The sequence below is a fragment of the Heliangelus exortis genome, chromosome 1 (assembly GCF_036169615.1).
Source record: "Heliangelus exortis chromosome 1, bHelExo1.hap1, whole genome shotgun sequence".
NCBI lineage: Eukaryota > Metazoa > Chordata > Aves > Apodiformes > Trochilidae > Heliangelus > Heliangelus exortis.
Genome location: NC_092422.1, coordinates 39493897 through 39518012, shown reverse-complemented (window position 1 = coordinate 39518012; position 24116 = coordinate 39493897). Strand labels below are relative to the sequence as shown.

Sequence of the window (24116 nt, the reverse complement as noted above, 5' to 3'; positions counted from 1 at the left end):
GTGTTTGTGGTCTATTTTTTAGGACTTTAAGCAACATTGCCTAATGATGAATCCTGCTTGCCTTTGGAAGCCACGTCTCCTGAGGCTTTCTGCCTTTTGTGTTCAGAGAGCTTCAACTCAAGTGGCTTCTGATGTCAGCTCTGGTGTCAGAGTTTAACTCCTCTTTGTCACTCTCTTGAGTGTCTTCTTTACATTTCTCACATTGTAGGTGGTTCTTCTTGGCCTTTTTTAATGAGGAGAAGCTGTGTTTATGCAGCATGGGAAGAGCTGGGGAGAGCTGGAGGAGGTTCAGCCCGGGCTTAACTTTTGTGGTCACATGGTCACAAGCAACAGATTTGTACTAACCAGAGAAAGCACTTTTAACATGGGATTAATTGTTCTGTCAGAAAAAGATAGATATATTGCTGACTTCACAAAACAGAGTTGTAATACGCCTTCAATTTGACGTACTAAGCGAATAATAGGTAGGTGGGTTTTGTTGGTAAATCAGACAAAAAATAATTGTATCTTGGATACTGTTGAGATATGCCTGCAGTGAGTTGAGAAAGTCTGTATAGTCAAGAAATTTATCTTGAACAGGTGGAGAGTAGTGTGCCTGCAGGATTCCTACTTAAGGATATCTACACATAGATGCATAGAGGAAGGATTCCAGATAATTGTATGAAATCTTTATAACTAGGCAGAGTTCTTCATGATCATTAACTGTCTTGCAAGTGGTGAATTTCACCCAATAGCCATTTGCAAAATCTCCCAATTTGTATTCACAAGTCTGTATTTCTGAGCAACTTATGCTCGAAATCATGGACAAAATTGTTCTGTGCACTGCTGAAAAAGTATTTGTGCTGTATTGTCCTTTCATATTTTGCAGTTGATGGATTTGCTTCATCCTAAGTAAAAACCAATGAGCACAGTCTTGAATATTTTAATTTTTATTATCTTTAATAATCTGTATGTTGATATTTGGAATATGCATGCTTCAATTCTTAATCCCATCTCTAGAGTAGATCAGCTTCTGAAGCATCTCTGTTCTCCATCCCATATAAGATCCTTGAGCCCAGGCATTGCATTCACTCTGCTTTTCAGTGTGGTGCTCAGAATAGCAGAGATAGTGTACAAAAGGGATCTGGGCCTTATGAGACTGGCACAACTCACTTTTGCCCCTTGAAACAAACTAGATTCAGTGATTTGATAATCTGTTTTTTTTAGGGCCACTCTATGAAACCTGCCTTATGAGAGGTCTCTAAATTATGTTGTTGTGATTGCTGTTAATAAGTCAACTCTAGTCACTGACCAAAGCAGCATCTTGAATTACTTAGAATTACTGAAGAGCATCTTCTCATCAAACATGCTGTAGAGTCAGCTGTTCCAGTAAGTGATTTTTATGGTTTTGAGAAGTTGCTTCACTAAACCTCGACCCAGTGAGCTATATAACTAACTGATTTACATGGAAGTTCTGGAGGTTACTTCTCACTACTCATGTATTACACATGGGTTAGCTGCCTTTTTGATCTCCATTAATATTGTGCACTCAGAAATGTTCTTCAGCTTTATGATTGGGGATTTTCTCCATTCATAATTTATTGTATGCTCCTGTTCTATCAAAATAACTCCTTCACTGGATCCCATTACATACATGTTGTTAAAAAAAATAAAAATAAGATATCACTGAACTGATCACATGGGCAAAACAAGTTTACCTCTCAATATGTTTAATCATTCAAAGTATATTACTGTGACATCTTTTATTCCTTTTGTTTATCTCATGAAGTGACCTCTTAGATTGTGAGAAGCGATCAGTTTTTTCTGCTGCCCATTGAAAGTATATGTTACAGAAAGGTATCCACTTCACTTCTATGGCTTCTTCAACTGGAAGATCAGAACAGCGACTTTTCATGGAGTTCTAACTTGCAGTGATATTTTAATGTTGCCCTGGAAGTCTTCCTCTGCAACCATGGGTACCAGCTTCTGTGCCCATTACTTGTATGCAGTAGATGTATGCTGCATCGTGGCTACAAGATGAGTAGAAATTCATTCTGTTTACTCCATGGTTAACTGAGCCTTCTCTCCCTGCCTCACTTGCTCCTGATACTCTATTTTAATTGGCTATTATGGATAATTTAATTTATAATTGAGTCCCAAACTGACCCATGTTTCATCTTTAATTTAGAAGTTTGAATTTGTATTTATTTGTGTTCAATGAATTTTCGCTGTTTTAGCTCATTGACAATTAATTGGATGGCCTTGGTCAAACTCCTGGCAGTGTTTTTTTTCTCTGCATGGTCTCATTCTTACTCACTGTCTGAGGCCTCTTTCAGCTTGAGCAGGGAGGGAAAGGTATGCCCTCCAGCATGACATAAAGCCCCAACCATTTCAAGATGGCTGTTTGAGACTGAACGGAGAAGATTTCAGCAGATGGCTTCTAATTACTTGAGATATGCCAAAGTGCTGAAAGGAGTATTTGTATCTTTAAACTTGAGGGATAGCTGTACCTGACACGATGTGAGTGGCATGTGCATTAATGTACCCATGTCAGATTTATTCCATCTACAGTTTCTGCCATGAGCTTTATCACAGATAATTGTCTATGATATGAATGGAACTTTCTTGAATATTGTTGTAATAGAGCTAAAACTAATAAAACTATTACAGAAAGTAGAAGAAACTCCTATGCTTTTTAATGGAAAGTAGAAATAGACAATCTATATTCATGCTTCTTTTATCGAGAAAGCTATGGAAACTTTGAATTAAAACTACCATTTTGACCTTTTAGTTGCATTCACAGGCAAGTCCTTTTTGTGTGATGGCAAGCAATTTCTATTTTTTTTTTTCTTTATTTCTTAAGATGCAGGGAAATTACTGTTACATTAGTTGCATTAAATAATTGAGAATTTTGAGAGCGAGATATGTCATGCTCACCTTACTCCCACTGTTTGTCTCAGCAAGGTCAAGGGAGTAATTGTGGACCCAGCCTGCCCTAAGCCAGTTGCAGTACATAATTGCATGCTGCCCTGGGAGCAGTGTAAGAAGGAAATTGTGACTTGAAGCGATTCTGTCTGGTATTTTCGGGGGTAGGGTCAAAACTGGCCTCAATGTCTGCTCCCTCCCTTCCCCTACCGGTGGGTGGTGAGTCTGTAGAACTCATTTCCCCTCCTGAGCTGCCATCTGTGATACAATAAACTGATTTTAAAAAGAGTAAGTCAGAGTTTCTTTCCGGAGATTTGCGTATCAAACTCTTCTGACTCCAGAATATGCCATGTACTTCTCTGTTCAGAGTATTCTGTGTTGAAATAAAATTAGTTTCGTGTGATATCATGCACGATTTTTGTTTCTTCATACAACCGAGATTTTGTTTTGTATTGTATTATTTTTAAACTTCCTTCTAGGATCTTGTGTTAATCAAGCAGTAAACTTTTTTTTCCTCCCTTTTTGATGTTGTTTAATTTACTGGTAGTTCTAAGACTCAGCATGAACCATATTTCTAAGCAGCTTGTTTAGCCATAGAAAAATGGTCACCAACCAGAGCTAAGGCGTTCCAAATTCCCAGGAGTTGAGCTGTTTCTATTTTGAAATGCTTTAACCTTCTCACTCAATTAACAACACCCTTTAATTTCAGCTCCTTGCAAGAATATATCCCAGTTTCCCTGTGTAAAACTAGAAGCCTCATCAGTTCTGTCTTGTACTGTGAAAAAGGGGCATTAGCAGAGTTAGAATATAGATCTGTTTAAGTAGCTGTGAGCAGCAGATCACCCCTGATCTTTTGGCAAAGATTACAAGGGAAAGGTATGAAGCCGTCACCACAATAGAGATCTCTCTGAGACTAAACACTTCTATTTCTGACAATTCAAAAAAGATAAAGCATTTGCTGTGTTTAACATTGTCAACGAATTTGTTTATGCTACTTCAGTAAAGTGTAATACAAGTTTCTTTATTTTTGGTTGGGTTTTTTGTTGGGCTGGTTGTTTTTTTCAGATTCATTGGAATTCACTTACCTTTCTTCTTGTTACAGTAAAAAAAAATAAAATATCTCTTAAAATAATTCTATCTAAATCTGAAAAAAAAAAAAGAAAAAAAAAAAGATTGAAGATTCCCCCACATTCGCCCACTACAGTTCACTTTTTAGAAAAAGAGTAAACATTAGTAATGACATCTGGCATAATTGGGACAGGCAGAGTGAATTTTCCTTTGAGGGACAGTATACAGTTACTATTGCTTAAACACTTCAGAGGAAACATGAAGTTACATGGTTTTGCTTGCCTAACAATACACAGAGATCTGCAGTCAAAGAGATGTTTTTTTCTTTCTGTTGCCTGCCTTCTGATGCCTGTTAAGTGATGCAATGTGGTGGTCTTGTTAGATAATAACAGAAACAAAATTTCTTTATGAAGGATTTCAGGTAATTAAGTAATGTCAACATTTACACAACTGAATTATTTTTAAAAGTAGTATTGAAATAATATTGAAATAAACTGTTTCAGTATATTCTTCCAGTGTCTGTCTAGGAAGTATGGGGTATTGATTGTTATATGTAAATTCCAAAATTATTAAGAATATTGCATTTGCATAAAATATGAAAGCTCAGATATACATAGCTAAGAAATTAGTTTTCTTTTTTTGCTTTTTTTTTCTTCTTACACGCATTCTGCACTCCCATTGCTGATGCTCTAGGTTTAATATTTTGTGTATTTTTAATGTTTGCTTTAGATATTTGGTAGTGAGGATATAGCTGCATAATATAAATAACTGCTTAGTGAAATTAAGAGCCACAAATTGTAGTAACCAGTATGGATAGTGAAATTTGCTTTTATCAAGTGACCCACGAACAATCCACTCTGCACCACCTAAGCATTAGTTAGACTTTTGATTAAGATCTTCTTGTCCCCTGGGAGGAAAGAAGGTATAAATACATGCATAACAAATGTGGTCCTTGAACTTTTATACATCTGCGTGCACTGATACCTGCCAAACATAACATACTTCAATTTATTCACCTGCAGGCTTCTGCAGAGCCTGTTAGGTTGTTTAATATGCAGAGGACACGTATGGAGAGAGCTTTTGCTTGCCCAGCTCTCAGACGAGCTCTACAAGAGGCTCTGCTTTGGTGGAGAGCAAAATGCTAGTGATGTTATTTGAGCTTGGCTCTCTCTAAGGGAGCAGAAGCCCACTGAGCCTCAGAAATGCCCTTTCTGAACCCCTTGAAAGAAATATGTCTCTGTGCATGCTCCTACTTGTACAGGTAGTGTGGGCAAGGGCAGGAAGGAAACAGAAGAAACCTTTTGAACCCTCTTGACTACCTCAGCAGTCAGCGTATTTGTATAGAGTCCAGGGTAGATATGGAACGGTCACAAATAATTTGTTTGAAAAATTAATGATTTAACACTACTGTGCTTGTGATCTGCTGCTTTCTTAAGGTTTAGGATAAAGCTTCACAACAACGTAAAACTTCTGGTAAGCCCAGACTAAATGTCCAGCTGCACCCCAGGAGCATCAGGTCCCCTGAAGGGCTGGAAGTGTGGCCATGCTTGGAAAGGTGTTCTTCAGCTGTCTAGACAGCCAACCAATTTAGGCTTTTATGTCACACACCTGGAAGGAACAGTGTTTTTTCTTTTCTTTAATGTAAACTGAGATGCTGAAATCATCATATATTTGTAGCAGAGATTTTTGAGAAGGATGAGTGATATCAGGATTGGTGATACAGTTGCCGTAGCTGGCAACACTGTAGGTGGCATAAACAATTATTTTTAGCTGCCTTTAGAAATTTCACACATTAAAGAAGAAACTTATCAGGAATAGATTTTTCTGAAGTGTCAGCTACATCAGCTGCACTTTTTTTTGTGCAAGTTACTCTGTAATCTTAAATGTGAAGTACGTAAGGGTAGGAAATCCTTTTCCTGTGAACTGTCCAATCAGTCTTGCATTGTTTGAAATTACCATCACCGCACACTTACCATCTTTTCATTTCATGTAGGAAGGCTGTGAAACTCTGAAGAAGCAGCCATTAAATATTTTCTAGTAGATAATTGTATCTTTCTGCTAGTATTTCCTTTTTGCAGTTCAATACCAAAGTGAGTCATGAGTCTTTTCTGCTAGTTAAGTACATGTGGATATTATTGGAAGTTAAGTAAGTTTGGTTTTCTGAAAGTGCTGTTTCAAATTAATTAAAGACTAGAAAAAAAGGACATGAATTTCCTTTAGTGTTATCTGCAAATGTAACCCATTCTGCAGTTTCTGTGTGTGGCAGATATCTATACACAGAGACTAACTGGTGTATAAGAGTCTGAGTATTAAAAAGCAATTGTTGGGATCAATCAGTCTGTTTACCAATCATTTTGTATTTGAATAGTGACTTCAACCTTATTTGCCACATGCAATAATAAATACGTTATCACTCTGTTTTAGTTTTAATTTTAAGTAATTGCATCCAGCAGATGCTTTGATGCACAAAAGTATCATATAATGCATGTAATTATAGTTTCTGCCTATTCATTTATTAGCTACATTTACAAGCAAGAAGTAGGTTTGTATTTTTTCAAAATATCTGCTTGGTAAGCACTAAATCTAAGACTTATAAAAACATTATCAATATATTCTAATTAATATTTGCTCTTTTCCTTAAGCTATTATAAGGATACTTAATACACAGCCTAAAATTAGAGTTGACAATTGCAAGTACAATCCAACCAACGTAGTAATAAAATCAATACTTACATTTCCCTTGGGGCCACTATTTACTGTTTGCCATGCCATTTCCTTAATGGAATGGCAGTTATGTTAGTAGAAACCTTGTAAGTATGATTTTTATATTTTAACTAAAAGCAGCTTTTCCAAAGTAGTATGATTAAAAAAGAATGTGGAGTTGCTTTCAGAAAATTGCTGTAAACATTTTGTAGTCAGTTTTAACAGAGACTAAAAAGAAACATCTTTTCATAGTAAATGTCACTGAGTTCTAAGATGAATTATTTGTTATGCCTAAACTCCCTTCAGTTGCATTGCTATAGACATTAGCCTTAATCTTCAAATGCTTCCCTGATTTGTTTCTAGTTTCATTTACTTGGTTCAAATTATTCTTAATCACTGAAACCTCATTCCTATGTGGAGGTCTACAATGTTCTCAAAAGTGTACAAGGGAGTCTGGCAGTTTATTTTGCTTAGCAAATTAAAATAATGGAGAAAAGTATGGTTTTCAAGATGAGTCATTGCAGCTGTATACAGATCTAATTCTGGTCTTCTGACCTGGTGCTGCTTACACTGAAGTTTTTCATTATCTTTATCAAGCAGGGCAGCAAGCATTTCTGTGCCTTGCAATATACCTGAAGAGTAGAGAAAACATGGTGGAATTGACATTTTTAATGCCCACGAGTGTCAGTAAAATATTTCTCCAGCGATCCCTGACAAGAGGGGTGGGCATATGAATGAAAATCTTTGAGTTATCATGGCTTAATAGTTCATTTCTTACCAACTTTTGCTCACCAAGAAATGTGTTCTTGGCATAGGTAAGCTTTAGGGTAACAGGGTCTGTTACCACTTACTTTGGCTAAGCTACCAGGGACTAATTATTAACTAATTATTGCCTTTGATCATCTGGCCAAATCCTAAGCTTTAGCTTTCACTACCATTCTGAAACTATTTTGAATGGCATTCATATAAGCATCACTATCTAGTTATAGCCACTGTAAGCATATCACATGTTAGGAACACAGGAATATCCATTTCATCTGAAATAGTAACAATTGCAAAATATGGAATATGAAAGAAAATTTTTAATATGTTCATTTAAAAGCACTGGAATTAGAAATGCTTTCTTCTAGTGAAGTGGTAAGTATACATACATTGAAAAACGTGTAATATAGATCTAATAAACCTATAACTATTTAAGACAAGAAATAAAATTTTAAAAATACTGAATTGAACTGAAAAAATACTAGAGCAAAATGGAAGGTTGCAGCAAGGTACTTTAGTCCAGTTTTGAATGTTTTTATAACTATAAAGGTACAAATGTTATTTAAAATGCCATGATTCTAGTAACTTTTCTGTTAGGATGCTTGTAAAAGGTAAGTTGGATCTTGCCTTGTAGAATATAAGAATATTTATATACATATAGTCTGTGCCTTCAGTAGTCACTGTCATAACCCTGAAAAACTTTTAACTGAAATTTTTATCTAAAATATCTCTTCTTCATGTCTGCTGTCAGTCCATTAATCATTGTTCTAAGTTTCAACAGCAACAATTCAGCTTCCCCAGTGAACAAGTCAGGAGAGAAATAGGAATATCATTCAGTATTCAAATATTTTTGTAAGGTTTCATATTTCTAAGTTTTGGAGGAAGGAGTTAAAATGTGTCATCAAGATGACACTCAAATATCACTTGAAAATCAGTCTGAACCTGGCTTAGAAATTTATGCAGTAGTATTTCATATGCCCATTAGACTTGTTTAGGAAGTTTCTGCTCTCTTGCAGCTGCACTGGTATGGTCCAATCACAAAGGTCTACATGGTCCTGCTAAATCTTCTCTCGAGCAGTTTCGCAAGGAAAGAACATTATTTTGAAACTGCTGACTTTTGTTGTCTAAATTACATTACTACTGACATTTTCAGCACTTCATGGCTATTTCTGCAGAAGAAAGACTCAGTTTGATTTTGGGGTTTGGGAGTTGTAATTTCCTGCACTTTCCTAATATAATGTTTTCTAACATCCTTCAAGGATGCACCATTTCTTGACTATCTCAGTAGATTGCCCGCAATAGGTTATGAAGATCAATCTGACTTCCACACATACCAGTGAAAAACTTGGTACAGTTCTGTTGGAAGCTGGATTACTCCCATCATCAGAAAGCAAACAAACAAAGTTTTCCCAATATGATTTGATTCCTTGAGTCTTAGAACTCGTGTTATGCAAACCTGTGGTACTTAGTGGCATCAGCAAACTTTGTTTTCATTAATATTTTGCTGCAGTAATTGTGTGAACGGAATCCTGGACCCACTCAAGGAAACATATTTTGAAACAGGATATTGAAAATAAAGTCCATAGGACAACAGAAGTCAGTCTACATGCTGATGTCAGCATTTGTCTGTGGTGATAAAGCCAAGCTCTTTTCATGATAAAGATAAATTCATATCCAAATCTTTAATAACAAACAAAACTGATGTTAGCTTTTCACATTAAAGTCAGAAGAGTCTTTGTAACTCTTCCCAGACATTCAATTGTTGGGAACAAAAGTTTCATCCTGTTAAGAAAAAAAATTAATCACTGAAGTTATTACGTAGGGTGTACTGTGTATTCCAGGCTCAAGCTTTATAGTGAAACCTTTGAAGAGGCTGCCCATACCTACCAAATGTTGTAATTGATACAGAATCCTTGCTATACAACAGCTGCAATAACAAGGTGCTGCTGCCTTTACTTTAATCTACCTCTCTTTCTGCCAGATTATTATGTTTTGAATTTATTCTTTTGTAGATCTGTGAGCTATCTTTCTTATGGAAATTAATCTTTTTAAAAGATTTGTACTCTCATTTTCAAACACTAATACATCCATTCAAGTATCCCATTATTCAGAACCAGCTGGCTTTTTATCTAGTGATATTTACTTCAAAAAGCCAAGTTAAATGGTATCATAGATTAATTCTCAGGGCACAGGAAAGCTTTTTTAGAGAAAAAGAGATTTGGTAATTACCTAGAATATCGCAATAAAATCACAGAACATGTCAAAAATGCGTTATATAATCTGTCATAATACGAAACTTCAAAAAAAAAAAAGTTAATTCACTGAATTGAACATAGCATGTGGCATCAATATATGATTTTTAAGAGGAACATTATGTAAGGATAAAACTGTGCTGTGATTTATAATAAGCTATGTCATGATTTTTAGTTATGTATTTTTTCTTTGCAGAAAGCACTGAAACTTCAAAAAGGGAATTATCCACTGAAATTTCTTACATAAATCAAACTGGAAATAAGACACATTTTACAATTCAATTTAAGATCCCACAGAGACAATAATGTTGCAAGCTGTGCATTTTGCAGAGTAATATAGTAATGTCTAGTTTGCATTTTTGAAAAACCAAATTAATCACACTTTATTGAATACGTTGAAGCAAACCTAAAATTCATCTATTATTAAAAAACTTGTGCAACAAACACAAACTATATTTTATACATAAAGGACAAACTCATTTATTCATTAGGTTAAAACACTTGGAGTTTGCATTTTGTAGCTATGAAAGAAATGACATTTGCTACCTGTTCTCCTTTTTTAAATTTTTCAAAGCATTATGTTCAGAGTAATCTGCTTGAAAAATTGTACTAATACTTTAACACAGTATCAGTCCCGAAGACTGCACAGACATCCCTGTGGAACTTGAGGGTAGTCTTGTTTTTTAAATATCCTTTTTTAGTGAATCAAATAACAGGACAAATACTCGGTTACCACATATTTCACATCCAAGGAAGATTTTATCGCCAGGAAGATTAACCACAAGTTAATATAAGTTTTTAGGCCATTTTTAATATTTGTACATCCCTCCAGCTAACACGCCTCAGCCCTACTTTGAATTAGAACTTTGTACTCAGCTGTGCTCAGGGTGATACTGCCTGAAAGGACATTGTAGAGAGGTTGGTTCTGGTCTCTTCTCACCAGTAATTAATGATAGAACAAGAGGGAATGGAACCAAGCTGCAACAGGGGAGGTTTAGACTGGACATTAGGAAAAAAAATTTCCCAGAAAGAGTGGTCAGACACTGGAATAGGCTACGCAGGGAGGTGATAGAGTCACCATTCCTGGATGTGTTTAAGGGTCATTTAGAGGTGCTGTTGGGGAATATGGTTTAGGGGAAAGCTTGGTAGAGTAGGGATGATGGTTGGACTCAATCTTTCCAAGGGTCTTTTCCAAACTGAAAGATTCTGTGGTTCTATGATGCATCAGAGAAACTGGAATGAAATTCGGGCTTCAGTCAAGTCTCACTGACTTCAATGGAAATTGTATTTCAGTCTTTCTTTTAAAGGGAAGTATACTTAAAAATGATTTGTAGCTGTTTTCCTGTTATGGAATATAAGTGTGGAATTCTGTATGCTGCATCTTGAAGGGTATGTAAGCTGAATGCCAAATTTGTATGCCAAGTGTCAGTCACTACTACTTACAATTCCATTTCTAGGAATAACACACTAAGTTATTCTGGCCTTCAGGCCAAATTGGATTTCTAGGATTTGATTTTTAGGATTATTGTTGCCTGTTAATGATTTGTCTGTAAATTTATGTCTTGTTGATTTAATATTGAGAAGCACAGCTTTTACTGTAAACTGGTAGTCATTACATTTATTTTTGTCAGAAATGTATATTGACTATATACTAGACAGATTGTTTACAAAACCAACGCTTTTGAAAAATTATTGCAGTTTAGGTCTAAAGAGACAGAAATCTTAAGTTAGAATTGAAAAGCTCTTAGCTGACACAATTTTTGTAGAATTTTTCCTGGATATTGGATCTTGTCCAATAAATCAGTTCAAGATTTTTCAGTATAAAATTAACATTGTTACTTTTCTTTATTTAAGCAGCATTACTGCAAACCTTTCACTTATACTTTCTTATATGCAAGAGTAGTAACAAGTCTGACAACACATTATGCACAATTTTTTCTTTTTCCACATGCATATTAATTGTGTCTGAGAGAGGTAAAGGTCTCTTAGGCCCTGTTGAGAAGCACTTAGAAGACATTCATGAGAGCATTTTCAGATGAGTTTTGTGTACAGAAAATGACATGGTTTTACAGTACAGTTCTTCAGAACCTTCTGTGACTTTGTGCTGTGCTGTACAAAGTGGAGGTTGAGTTATGCTGGAGATGGACAGATACAGTGATTACGGTGATATTTTTCATTTATTTGCAATAATTCCAGAATACCAGTCCCAGAACATCATCCAGTCCCAGCAACCCTTAAAATATATTTCAGACTCTGCTTTGCCTGATTTTGTCTTTATAAAACTCAAGGTTCAGATTTCAATGTTAATGCATAACAAACACCTCCTTATTTGCAAGGCTTGTTAAATCTGAGAGACTTAACACAGAAAAACATCTTTATCCATTTGAGGGCTGAACACAGGAAGCTGAGAAGTCATCTCACCCGCCCTGTTATTGTATAATAGCCACCACTTACACATCAGTCAAGAAACTTGTTCACAAAGCAAGAGAACTGGGAACAGAGGTTATCTTTGTCAACGCTGTACTCATAGTTCTAATCTGAAGAACATTACTTCTAGTTGAGTCAAAGCAGGCTGAAGTACTTTTTTGTCTATATGTGTACCTACAGTCTCTCCTGTTATGTAGCTCCCCTCATCTCTGACCAGATGAATTATTGGCCATGAAGAAAGATTGAGTTAGCTGGGAACCACAGTAAGACGTGCTTATGTCTTGTGCTTATGTCTTTTCTTGACCACTGAAGGAATTTACCATCCTAATTTTTACTAGATGAGATGAGATGTAGATGTGAATTCCTTGCTAGAAATTCTGTCTAAGATGCAGCTAGACACACTGTTAAAAGTATAATTAAAAGTTATGTGGATTCTGCACAAATTGACTTGATATAAGGTACAAGAATGACTAGAATTACTGTAAATTCATGTGGGGTTGGTAAAGTTATAGAGTACTAAACCCTGTATAATAGATTAGAAGAACTTTCTTGTACTAGCACTATTGCAGGACAAAAAGAGACAACTCTAAGGACAGTATTGAATAAATTGTCATGACATGCTATCATCTAATGACAATAGGATTTTGTGTCAAAAACTGGCTTGGCTTTGTCTCTTCTACAGCAGGTGAAAACATTTGTCAGGGGAGATGGCTGTTGGTAACAGTGGTCCCTACCTCTTCAGAAGTCAAGAAAAATAAATACTTTAAAAGTTTTGAACAATATTTTAATACAACTTTTTAAATAACTTTAAAATCGTGTTATTTTTAAATTTTAAAACAAAAATAGTAAAATCAGCTAGAAACTAATTTCTCCACCACCTAGTCACAAAAGTACAGTCAAATATTTAAGAAATGTACTCCTTAAAAAAAGATGTAAACCTTTCATATTCTTCCCACTTAATTAAATTTCATTATTTTGGATGTCTTTAAATTAAGATTTTACCTTTGAAGATTTTTGTAAGGCTCCAGTCAGAAAAACATCATGAGTTATAAATGGGATTGGGTATCAATATGCAAATAAACAGGAGAATATTGGTAGACTGAATCTCAAAGAGAAAATGATCCTTTTTGTATAAACAGCAGGAATTGTGAGAAGCCTTTATAACAGATATACATTTATATATGGATCTTTCTTACTGAGTGAAATTACTTGTAGTCTGTCATTCTGTTTATATGCACTGGTTTTTACAGTATTTTCACACTCTTAAGCCCTTAGGAGCCACAGCTGTCCACCTGCTCTGTCACATATTATTACTACTGCCACTACTCCTAGTCATAGCAGTTGTCATTTTTTTCATTGTCATCATAAGAAAACAATAAATCATGGGCAGCAACAGTTTCAGGAGTCCAGAAACAGAGAGTTAGGATCCATGAACTCCTAGATAAGATTTCCTTCTTTATGGCATAGTCATCTGTCTTGGGACATGAAAATACAGACACACACACACCACCCCCCCCCAAAGGTTTAAGAGTACAATGAAGTTACTGTAGCATAAGTAAGTCCTTAGTAACAGCTGAGATGTAGTGATTGTTAGTCTGCAGTGAACACTGGATAATATGTCTTAAACCTCTTAAAATAGTAAGGTTTTGTTTTTTAAGCTGAGAGCACTGTATTTCAAGATGGTTGACTTAGATGCTCCATGTGCATTTGTATAGAAGTGTATAGGATGTTTATAAGTACATGTATAGCAGGCATATTGTATCATTTATGTGTGTATGGTTTGTGTGTGCAATGTAAAGGTAGAGAATTGCACACAGCTTCACAAATACATGTTCAAATAACACTGTAAAGTTGTGTATCTAAAAGCAGGATAAAGGGAATTTTAAAAGTAATGTTAATAATTAGCATCATCATCATCACTGGCTTCCTTTGAGATGTGAGACTATTATGTGATGCAAATTTGCAAAAAGTCTATATGAGATAAAAAATTATAGGCTACATGAGAATGGGCATGAGAGAGCTAAATCAAAGCTGTACAGACAGTTTAAGAGTAAGCACATGCTTCCAATGGAGAAGCCTGAGTTTGTGTGGTCTCCTGGCTTTACTGCAGCAGATCTCTTGTGTAGAAGAGATATGGCATCCATTAGGAAACCTCTGTTCCCAGGACAAGATATGTCCAGCCCCATATTTCATATCGAGGCAAGATATGGGCAAGCAGCAATCTACTTTTCCCTGAAAAGGAAACACAGCCACGTGCTCCAGAGAGTGTTTGAAACTGGTTGCAGCTGCTGGGTTTTCATGCAGCCAACTTGTGGTAATTTTCCCAGAGAAAACAGGGATGTAATTGCTGTGGGGCCTTGCTATGAATTTAAGACTGGATGACAATCTGTTTGTTAATAAGGACTGATTGTTGATGACTTAGCCTTGTTTTCTAAGAAAATGACTGAAAAATCAGTGAGTAAAAATCTGTAATAATGGTAATAGTAATAGTAATAGTAATAATAATAATAATGTAAGAGTAATAAATGAAAGTATTCTGAGTGCAACCTTTTAGAGCCTATGCACTGTTAAAAGTTTATGCTGGAAATTTAAATATTCTTTCTAAGTTCAGCAATTATTTTTTTAACCATCCATAAACACAATTATCTGCAATATGTCAGCCTCCTTGCTTTGCATTTTAATCCCTGATGCATCTTTTTCTGAACTGACTAAACATGAGTTTACAGAGATCTGCATGCTTTTAGTCTTCAAGTACTTCAAGTCCAGTGTATCTTGCATCTCTTGTTTTTCTGTATCATAACGGAGCTGAAACAGATGGGGCAAAGTGTGGCTGTACTAGTGCTATGTATTTTTCTGCTTATAGATGACTTTAGGAAACTTGGCTTTCTCACTTTATGCACTTATCTCTGAGTAGGTCTTTCACTACAGCATATTTACTGAGGATTTTACACTATTTTTTCTATTATTTTATCATTTTATGGGGCCATCAGCTGTATTAGGCAATCTGAAAATTGACAGGATTTTTCTTTTTGAGTTAAAGAGAAAGTAATTACCTCATTATTTTAGAAAACTTTGGGTCATTTGAGATAATACTTTGGTAAAGATAAAGGGGAAAGAACAAGTAGATATATGGTATATTGCTCTCATTTGCCTTTTTTATTGGTTTTGAGTACTGCTCCTATAGAATTAGCTGCTGTAAAACTCAAACCAGAAGCAGTAAGGGTCAGAAATCATGGTCAGCATTGTCAGAGGAATTGCCTACATCAGACCAGTGCAGATGTTAAGCACAAGCTCCCATCCAAATTCATGTTGTCAGCAAAGCTTAAGCACTTGCCCCATAGGCCCCATAGGACTGAATCACAATTCTGTCACTCAGGAGCTCATACCTTCAACTTTCTCCTTGGACAAGTGTCTGGACTGGTCTGTTTTTCTTTCCACTGTACTAAAAATGCAGCCTGTTACACTGAGCCTCTTACACTGCTTAAACAGAGCAAAAACTTGAAGGAAGATAACTTCTTTATAAAGTGAAGCAACAGAGAATCATATGCTAAAACAACTTAAATTCATAATTCCCAGAAAATGTTCTAACCACAAAGTTGTATACTTCTTGGTTGAGAATATACTCTCACCTGTTCCAGAAGCATATAAAAATGGCTGTATGTGTAGTTACATACAATGGGAATACATAGAAATATATTATATAATGAAAAATTCTTATTGATAAGAACATATAGTTATAATCAGATACTCACTAGAGAATTTTTTATTTAAAGAGAGATGAAGAAATCATAGGGTTTTGTTGATTTTGGTTAATAGAGAGCTCATTAGTCTTCATAATATAAAAACTCTGTATCAAGGGACTAGCTGTAATTCTAGATTTCTGCTCTGAAGTTAACATATTTGCTTAGGTGGATCAGACAGTAAAATATTGCCCAGTTATTATTTTCCTGAATACAGTGCATACAGCTGCATCTAATTTTTTACTTACTGATGGTGTCACAAATGTACATATCAAAATTGTACTCATAACATCATCATAACCATAAAAATAAACTGCATATTATCTATAAAATGAGGAGAAGTTAGGTATTTGTGGAAGGAGACAAATGGAAAATCTATTTTTAGGTAAATGTCACACAGGCTGTAACTGAGTTGCTGAGCTTTCACTTGCGTTGGACAGTTTCATTATTCATTAAATCGAATTTTTAAAAAGCTTTTGCTCTGTTAATCTTTTGGTGAAATAATGAAGGATTAGAATAAAATATAACATATATTTCACAGGATTCATTGCCACTGTAAAAAAAAGTTATTTCACTTACTAATTTATATAAATTAAGTATTTTCTCAGTCATGATTAACCATATACTCTTTACACTCAGCATGTAGAAAACTGTCTTTTTTTCCTGGAATTACTGGTTTGTACTTTTGTTTTATTTATCATAACATAAATAGGGAAAGAGTGAGTAAAGTCAGTACACATGAGGCTCGCAGTGCAAACTGCAGCTATAACTTCTCTGTGATTGCCAAAGAAAACCTATGCAATAAAAATTAAGAATGTAGCATCTGAGGCTAAAACCCCTTTTTCACATTACTGTTGTCATCTGCAAAGAAGAAACCATATGTTATATTAAAGGTTCTTTTTGCTTCTTTATATATTTCTGCAGAAAAATGTTTATCAAAGGGTAGTCTTTTTTTTTTTGTTTTTTGTCTGCAGAATTTGCTTGTATACCTATTCATGCTTCATCATGATAAGAGCAGAGCTACAAATACCACACCGTAAGACCACTGCGTTAGAGCTAATGATAAAAATTTTCAATTATCAGGCCACATTGCTCACGGTCTATTTAAGAGCATACGCATGATTATATAACCATAAAATATCAAGGCAGGGAAAAAAAATTAAAAAAACACATTTATCTAGAGCAGAATACAGTGTTCCAGAGAAGTCTTAGGAGTCTTACTGTTTCCTTATTGTTTTCCTTTGTCATAGTACTTGCTCTCTTCACTTTGTGATATGCGAAGGGACAGATAGTGTTTACAGATTGCAAAGGTCTTTTCTGCTTTTAATGATACAGCAGAAACATAGAAGTCTTACAAAAGTGCCTTTGTCTATAGCTGCCTGTCCTTTATGGAGTCTCACAAGACTGAATAATACAAAAATGAAATAACAAATTTATAGCAATTCAAATTCTAAAGAAGCAGGATTTGATTTGGACGGTTTTATGAAGAGGTTTCCTCACTGTCTGGAGCCTAAGCTTACCAACTTTTAGCACACTGATTATACATATTTTCCAGTGGACATAAATAGTCTAGATAGTGAACAGTCCACTTCAAAAAATGAGCCAACACAGCTGATACTGATGCTTTGTTTGGTAATTGTTGCTGAGATACAAGTTGTTTCAGCAAACACAAAAGATAACAGCAGATTAACAGGACTGAAAGAAGATCAGTAGTATGGAGAAGGAAAGAAAAATAGTGGTTTGTGGTTTTAGTAGAAGTTCAGGGTCTTTTGTGGTTTTGCTGTGTGATATTGCTTGTGAATGTAGTAGTACCTGAAACCATACCTGAGCCAGGGCTGGGATTTACTTGCCTAAACACAGGCTTGAAGCATTCTCTGGCATGCCATAAAATATCCCAGTTTTCCATATAAAAGGAGGGGGAAGAGTTAAGGGCCTGTCAGGTACTCTAATTTTAATTTCTAATACCCATCTATAATCAAGAAAGATTTGGTTTAGTTCCTTAGGCTAGTATCTTAGATACCCTCAATTATGCTGATCTCCATTTCCTGATAGCCATGGGGTCTCTTGTCAGGTGTTGTGTTGTAGTCATCCACCCTGTAGGACATGCCTCAAACTACTTTGGCTGCCTCGGGTCGTAGGTGGTTAGGCAGATGAGTTGAGTTTCAACTGGAGTCCCAGGACATGGAGATTCAGCTGAGCAAAGATAAGTTTTTCTCCCATAGAGGGAGCTCAGTAGTTCTCCAGAATCTGTTGGTTAGATCCCTCTTTAACTATCATGGGAACTAAACTAACTCAGCTCATATTTGGGGAACCAGAATTAGGGAAAGCTGAATCCTAATGGGGACAGAATGAGAAAGGAAAAGGAATAAGCAAGTAAGTGATTTGATTGCAAAAATGAATCTGGTATGTTTAGACCAGAGTTTGTTTGAGAGGCTGACATTGTTCAGTCTAGCTTTCTGCTTCATTTTCTTTTTCTTGGCTGCATTACCTTCCAGTCCAAAATTGTTTTCATTTATTACGACCATTCTTAACTACCTAATTGTGCTACTAATGAATACAAATAATCCACGCATCAGGCTTTTACATGCCCACTTCAGTGTACGAATAATGGTTTGTTGTGTAACCTCTGATTACAGGAGAAGGTAACTCACATTATGGAAGATACATGCTGAAATGTTGGAGATGGGGAAAACACTGAATTCTGTAGTCTACCTTTTAAATTATGAAAATGTATTGTCATTTTTGTTCCATCAGATTGTCTGGGATGAGTAAATACGAGGCAGTCTGAGCCCATTTTTTGAGCACATTTACTTGCATTTGGAACTGCAATTTTGAATTTTTGAGTGCTCGTATGGGCACTATAACACATGAAATACATAGTTGGCTACCAAATTGCCTATTCAAGTGCACATGTATGGGGTTTGAGCACTCAACATTAAGCATCTGCATTTTAAAATTGGATCCCTTGTGCCTGAAAGCCTTGAAAATGCTACTCTGTGGTCAGCCTAGTGCAGCATCAATTGAAATGCAGTTTGAATGCAATGTAGAGCTTCCAATTGCTGCTTCAGAAAGTGTTATGCTGAATCTGGAACACTTTGCATAATTTAATTAATTATGCCACTAAAAACTGATTTTCTCTCAATTTAAAGCAAACAGCTTTTATGAGGGTGAACTGGAGCACCCAGGGATATCAGGTGTCCAAGCTTTTAATCCTATTACAAAGACTTGACAACCACTGATGGAAACTGGAAAAACATAAGCCTCCAGCAGGGCAACAAGTGAAGAGGAAGAAGGGAACAGATTTTTAATACTCTTTGAAACCACTGTACGCATTAAATCAAAACCAAATGTAAAAAGTGACAGGAGTGGTAGCTTGCACTTAGTTGTGCAGACGGTGAGTAGTGTCTAAGGAATAACACTTATTTCACGTTGACATTAATGAAAATAACTATTTCCTCTAAGACGAAAATTGTTCTGCTTAACTAAGGTAAGAAAAACACAGCAAATGGCCAAGAGTATCTGTAGCTGCGTCTGTCCACTTAAAGTGTTCAGGAGTGCAACAGCCTGTAGCTTGAAAGTGGTTTCTAATGTTATGGATTGGAATCTGTCTATGAATTACTTTCCTTGTAAACAAATCTTGACAGATGATGCCAGACTACAAGTATTAAAGAATCTGTCATTGACTAAGCCCTGGCCTCGATATGTTGCTTTCTGGAGCTTGTCTTCCCTCTTCCAATCTATTAGTGGGTTTGATATCACTCTAAAACAATAGACACTATAGTTTTGAGGCAGAAGGGAGTACAGAATTAGAAAAGCTCTAATAATTGCCAAGATTGGCAATCTGTGACTGACCATTCAAAATTCTGTGACCAGGTTAGGGAGGGTTACAGCAGAACTGACTCCATATCCATAGCAAACATCAGCAAACATCAGCATGTAATGTGAAATTAACTGTACTATAGAAGATCTTGCTAGGAAATAGGGAAAATATCTTATTACTGGGAATTCACCAGTCCAATAAAATGTAAAAATCTTCCTTGCTTATAATATTAACAAATATTTATATGTAAAGTAATTTATATTTCTGTATTATATGTAATCCCATATATATTGTTATGACATACGGATGTCATGCCATCACGCTTTGGTGGGAAACTAAAAAAACCCAATAAGCTTAAAGGATTTGTAAAATTATGACCTTGTGAAGGCTACTGCAACTTTACATGTAAATTAGAGAATTTTGCTCCAAGTCTGAAATACATTTTACAAGCATAAGAAGAATGAAAAAAAAAAAAAGGAGACCCCCAATCCTGTCATCCCAAGCTGGGTCATTTGGGGTGTCCAGGAAGGTTTCGATGACTGTACATTTGCAGGGACTCAGAGTGAAAACCACATCCCTAGAAATGCTCAGGGGAGGGGAACAACGGGGTTTGGTGGATGCAAAGAGGTTTCCCCACTTCTGTCAAGGGTGTGTGTTGCAGAGGAGGGGTCAGGGCTGGCAGTGACAAGAGGGGATGCCCGTGTGCTGCTGTGTCTGCCTTCCTGCACTGCCCACACCACCAGGTTTCTTCCAGGTGACTGTTTCTATCCATTCCTCACAGAGTGTAACTGTACCGAGGTTTTTTTTGAAGCTTGTCTTCCCTCTTCCAATTTATTAGTGGGTTTGATATCACTCTAAAACAATAGACACTATAATTTTGAGGCAGAAGGGAGTACAGATTTAGAAAAGCTCTAATACTTGCCAAAATTGGCAATCTGTGAGTGATCCTCATTTTTAAAAAAAAATTATTTTTATTGGATGGTGAAGACAGGACAGTTTTTAGCTACAAACCCAAGACATTCTGGCCCAGATTCATCTTAGTTAAGCCATCTAAGTCTAAGCCATTTGTAAAACATTCTTCTGAAGTTACTGTACAGATGAAGGCATGCCCAGAGGCCATTCATTCAATCTGTCTTTTGTAGTCTTTCCTTCTTCATTTCATTTGGGCATTACCTGATCACCAAGCAGTGCTGACTCCATCCGAATCATACCGCAGTCACATTTGTGCTAAACTGGCCAGCACAGAGGGCTGAGCCACAGCAGGACAGACAGAACCCCATCCAGCATGAAACTAGAGCAAGATGGACAAAGCAATGTGTGCTCCACTGTAAGATCTGCCAGAGCAAAGGTCTCTCTTCAACTTTTCTTAACATTTGGAAAAATTAGGGTTGGGTTTGCTCTTGCTTAGGATTTAGCATTGTGTAGTCAATGTAGTTGTGGTGGTTGTTTCTTAAGGAAGGCCTATGGATCATAAAAGCAGATTTATTACTTTATGGACAAATGCCTAAGGTGGGGTGAATGACCATTTGGAACTGCCTGTTTTCTTCTATTAAATCTGCAACAACACCTAAATTTTGGCTAAAACTAAACTCACTTTTTAACTCTCATTTCTAGGGCAATGTTTTTAGGTTGAAGTATATTCAAAAGAAGTGAATTGTGTATGTCACAGTTGCAAAAAGCAGAAAATCGGGCAAAGGAAAGAAAAAAAATGTTTCCAGCTAAGATTTAGCTCCTTCAATTATGTATGTGTTTGAAAGTAGGTTCATGGTTTTTTGAGAGTATGAATTCTCAAAATAAAAAAAACGTGTTCACTTACCAAAGGTGATGAGATTCAAATCATGTATTAACCAGCTCAACTGTGTACCACTGCATAAAGGTTACAACAGTTTCTTGTAAAATAATAAAAGTATCTTGTATAATTGATTCTTTTCATTGTTTCGTGAAATTGCTTTGTTTGATTGCAGGAGAGTTTGGGCTGAATTTTCATTACCTATTTCTGAACAATTTACACTGGGACTGAGACAGTATTGAGCTAATGAGTTAGAATTTATATTGAGCCTTAACTGTCTTCATGAAGTAACTAGGGAAAGAAAATCATGGCAATAATGGAGTATTTTTCATTATAAACTATGTTGTACAGCTTTTACAATCAGGTTTTTAATAGATCTGGAGAAATTAAATTGGAATTCTACCAACTTTTGTGCTTTTGTCATCCCATGAAAATGATCTTAAAAAATGTCAAAACCAATGTGCAAATCCCGTTTCTACAGAAGTGAGGAGGAGGTGGTACAAGCCCTGTTGTTTTTCAGTCCCTGTTGTTTTTTTGGGCCTTGTTGTTCATTAAGTAGTAAGAGATGCATAAAAAAAACATTCAGACATCACTTTAATCCCTTATGCTAAATAGAAACTGAGTCTAGATTAAGTAGGTCTTGCATAATGTTATCTTAAAGTCTTTATCAATAGAAATTCACATGCAAGTAGTAGCCAGGTGGGTGGAATCCTGCTCTACATGAGAAAGGAAACAATCATATATTGCTGAGGTGTGTACTAATACTGCTGAGAATGCATACATATATACATATTTATTAATATATTCAAGCACTGTTTATTGATTGTGTATGGTAAATAAACTCATACAATGATTGTATAGATTACTTTGCATGTGTAAACATACGTATACTCAATCTCAGTATTATACAGAAATATGCACCATGGATAATATAATTTGCTAGATTTGAAACTTTTCATTACATATAAATGTACAAATTAATAATGTTTTATGATTTTTTAGTGTTTTCCTTTGATCGTATCCTTCTGTTTCATTCTTTTTTCATGAGGAGATCTGCAATATTGAAAAAGGTTATTTCTCATATTTATGAATTATTGCTTAATACTTAATTTGTCCACATTCTTTCTTGCTGCTAGTCCATTACACTACTAGAAGACTACAGGGATCAATTAATAATCCCTTTAATTTTAATTAATAATGTGAAATAAAATTTGAATATATAAAATAGAATCATCAGCCCAGCACATCTACATAAATGTTCATGCCCTCAATAAAGTAAATTTGTAATAGCTTTTGATATTGTTTAGTTACTTACAAATATAAGAAATGCAAATATAGTTTCAATTGTAATTGGTATAACTGGCAATATCCTTTTTCTAGCCATTTTGCAGGCAAAAATAGTGTCTCATGAATAAAATAAATGCCATAAATAGTTTTACTTGCTAAGAATTATGGAAGTGTGTATAAAATACACATCAAACACAAACTTCATATGGGTGAGCACAATTATAAGTTCTGATGTTAATAGTTATCCCTACATAGATTTTTCAGAGGGTGGAAAAAAAACCTCACAAAACTCATTCCCCCGACCCACATATTTAAATAAATAAATAAATAAATAAATACATGAAAGAAAAAAAAGGTCATATTACTGGCCTTGCTTGCAAATTCAAACATTGGAAATTTGGAGTCTTCTTTAGCCAAATAATATATATTCATTCCCCACAGGCAGCAGTGATGGTTCTTGGGATAAAGAAAAACTTCAGTCTCCCCCCACCCAAGGATCACAGGTCTCTTGTTAACCACCCCAACTTGCCTGGACAGCATAATGTTCCAGTTAGTCATCCTCTCAAACCTCTTCAACAGAACCACTTTCTGACGAATGGCACAGGTTGCCATCTTTCAGCACTTAACACCAGTAGTTTTCCAATTCCTGCTTCTTTTTTGGTTTATATAAATAGGCTGTGAAAAATCAGAAATGTGAGGAATACTGGAATACTTCCTTTAAAATACTCAGCAGAAGTAGTGGGCACAATAAAGAAATAAATATGTATGCAGTGAAATTGGTACTTAAAATAACAGTGAACCTGTGCATACGTGGCATAATGCATTGCTAAGGCACCTTACAGCAGACATTATAAAGGTAAAAATTATAGTATCCCAGAAGACAACTGACACATAGCTGCTTTGACCTGCAATGTGAACCATCCTGTCACCTATCACTTGAATATTGTCCATCAGGAGAAAAAAAGCTGATGTTTTAAAAAGATGCATAAACTTATTTCCCTTTTTTCCCCCACCAGGATTGGAACTTCCTTTTATGATGATGCCCCACCCGTTGATTCCTGTGAGCCTACCTCCAGCATCTGTCACCATGGCAATGAGCCAGATGAACCACCTTAGTACCATCGCCAACATGGCAGCAGCAGCACAAGTGCAGAGTCCTCCATCCAGAGTTGAGACATCTGTTATTAAGGTAACTATATCGATAAGTAAACGATTCTGCTTACAAATGTAGTAAGTATTATAAAGGTGGGTAGATGTCAGATGTTATATGGTAAGCCATAAAGTCAATGGATATAAGAAACCCAGCTGTTGTATCTCTGGGAACACAGGAGGCTGCTGGTAACCAGTGTTATCTTCTCAGTACT

At 35.7% G+C, this 24116-nt stretch overlaps 1 protein-coding gene across 5 annotated transcripts in view; it reads left to right on the top strand.

The window, feature by feature from the left end:
- Positions 1-24116, top strand: part of DACH1 (dachshund family transcription factor 1) — a 352846-nt gene that overhangs the window by 216427 nt on the left and 112303 nt on the right. For all 5 annotated transcript variants that reach the window (XM_071740653.1, XM_071740635.1, XM_071740663.1 and 2 more), the window contains exon 4: positions 23769-23941. In XM_071740653.1, the coding sequence (XP_071596754.1) occupies positions 23769-23941 (173 nt within the window). The remainder of the gene's footprint in view (positions 1-23768; positions 23942-24116) is intronic.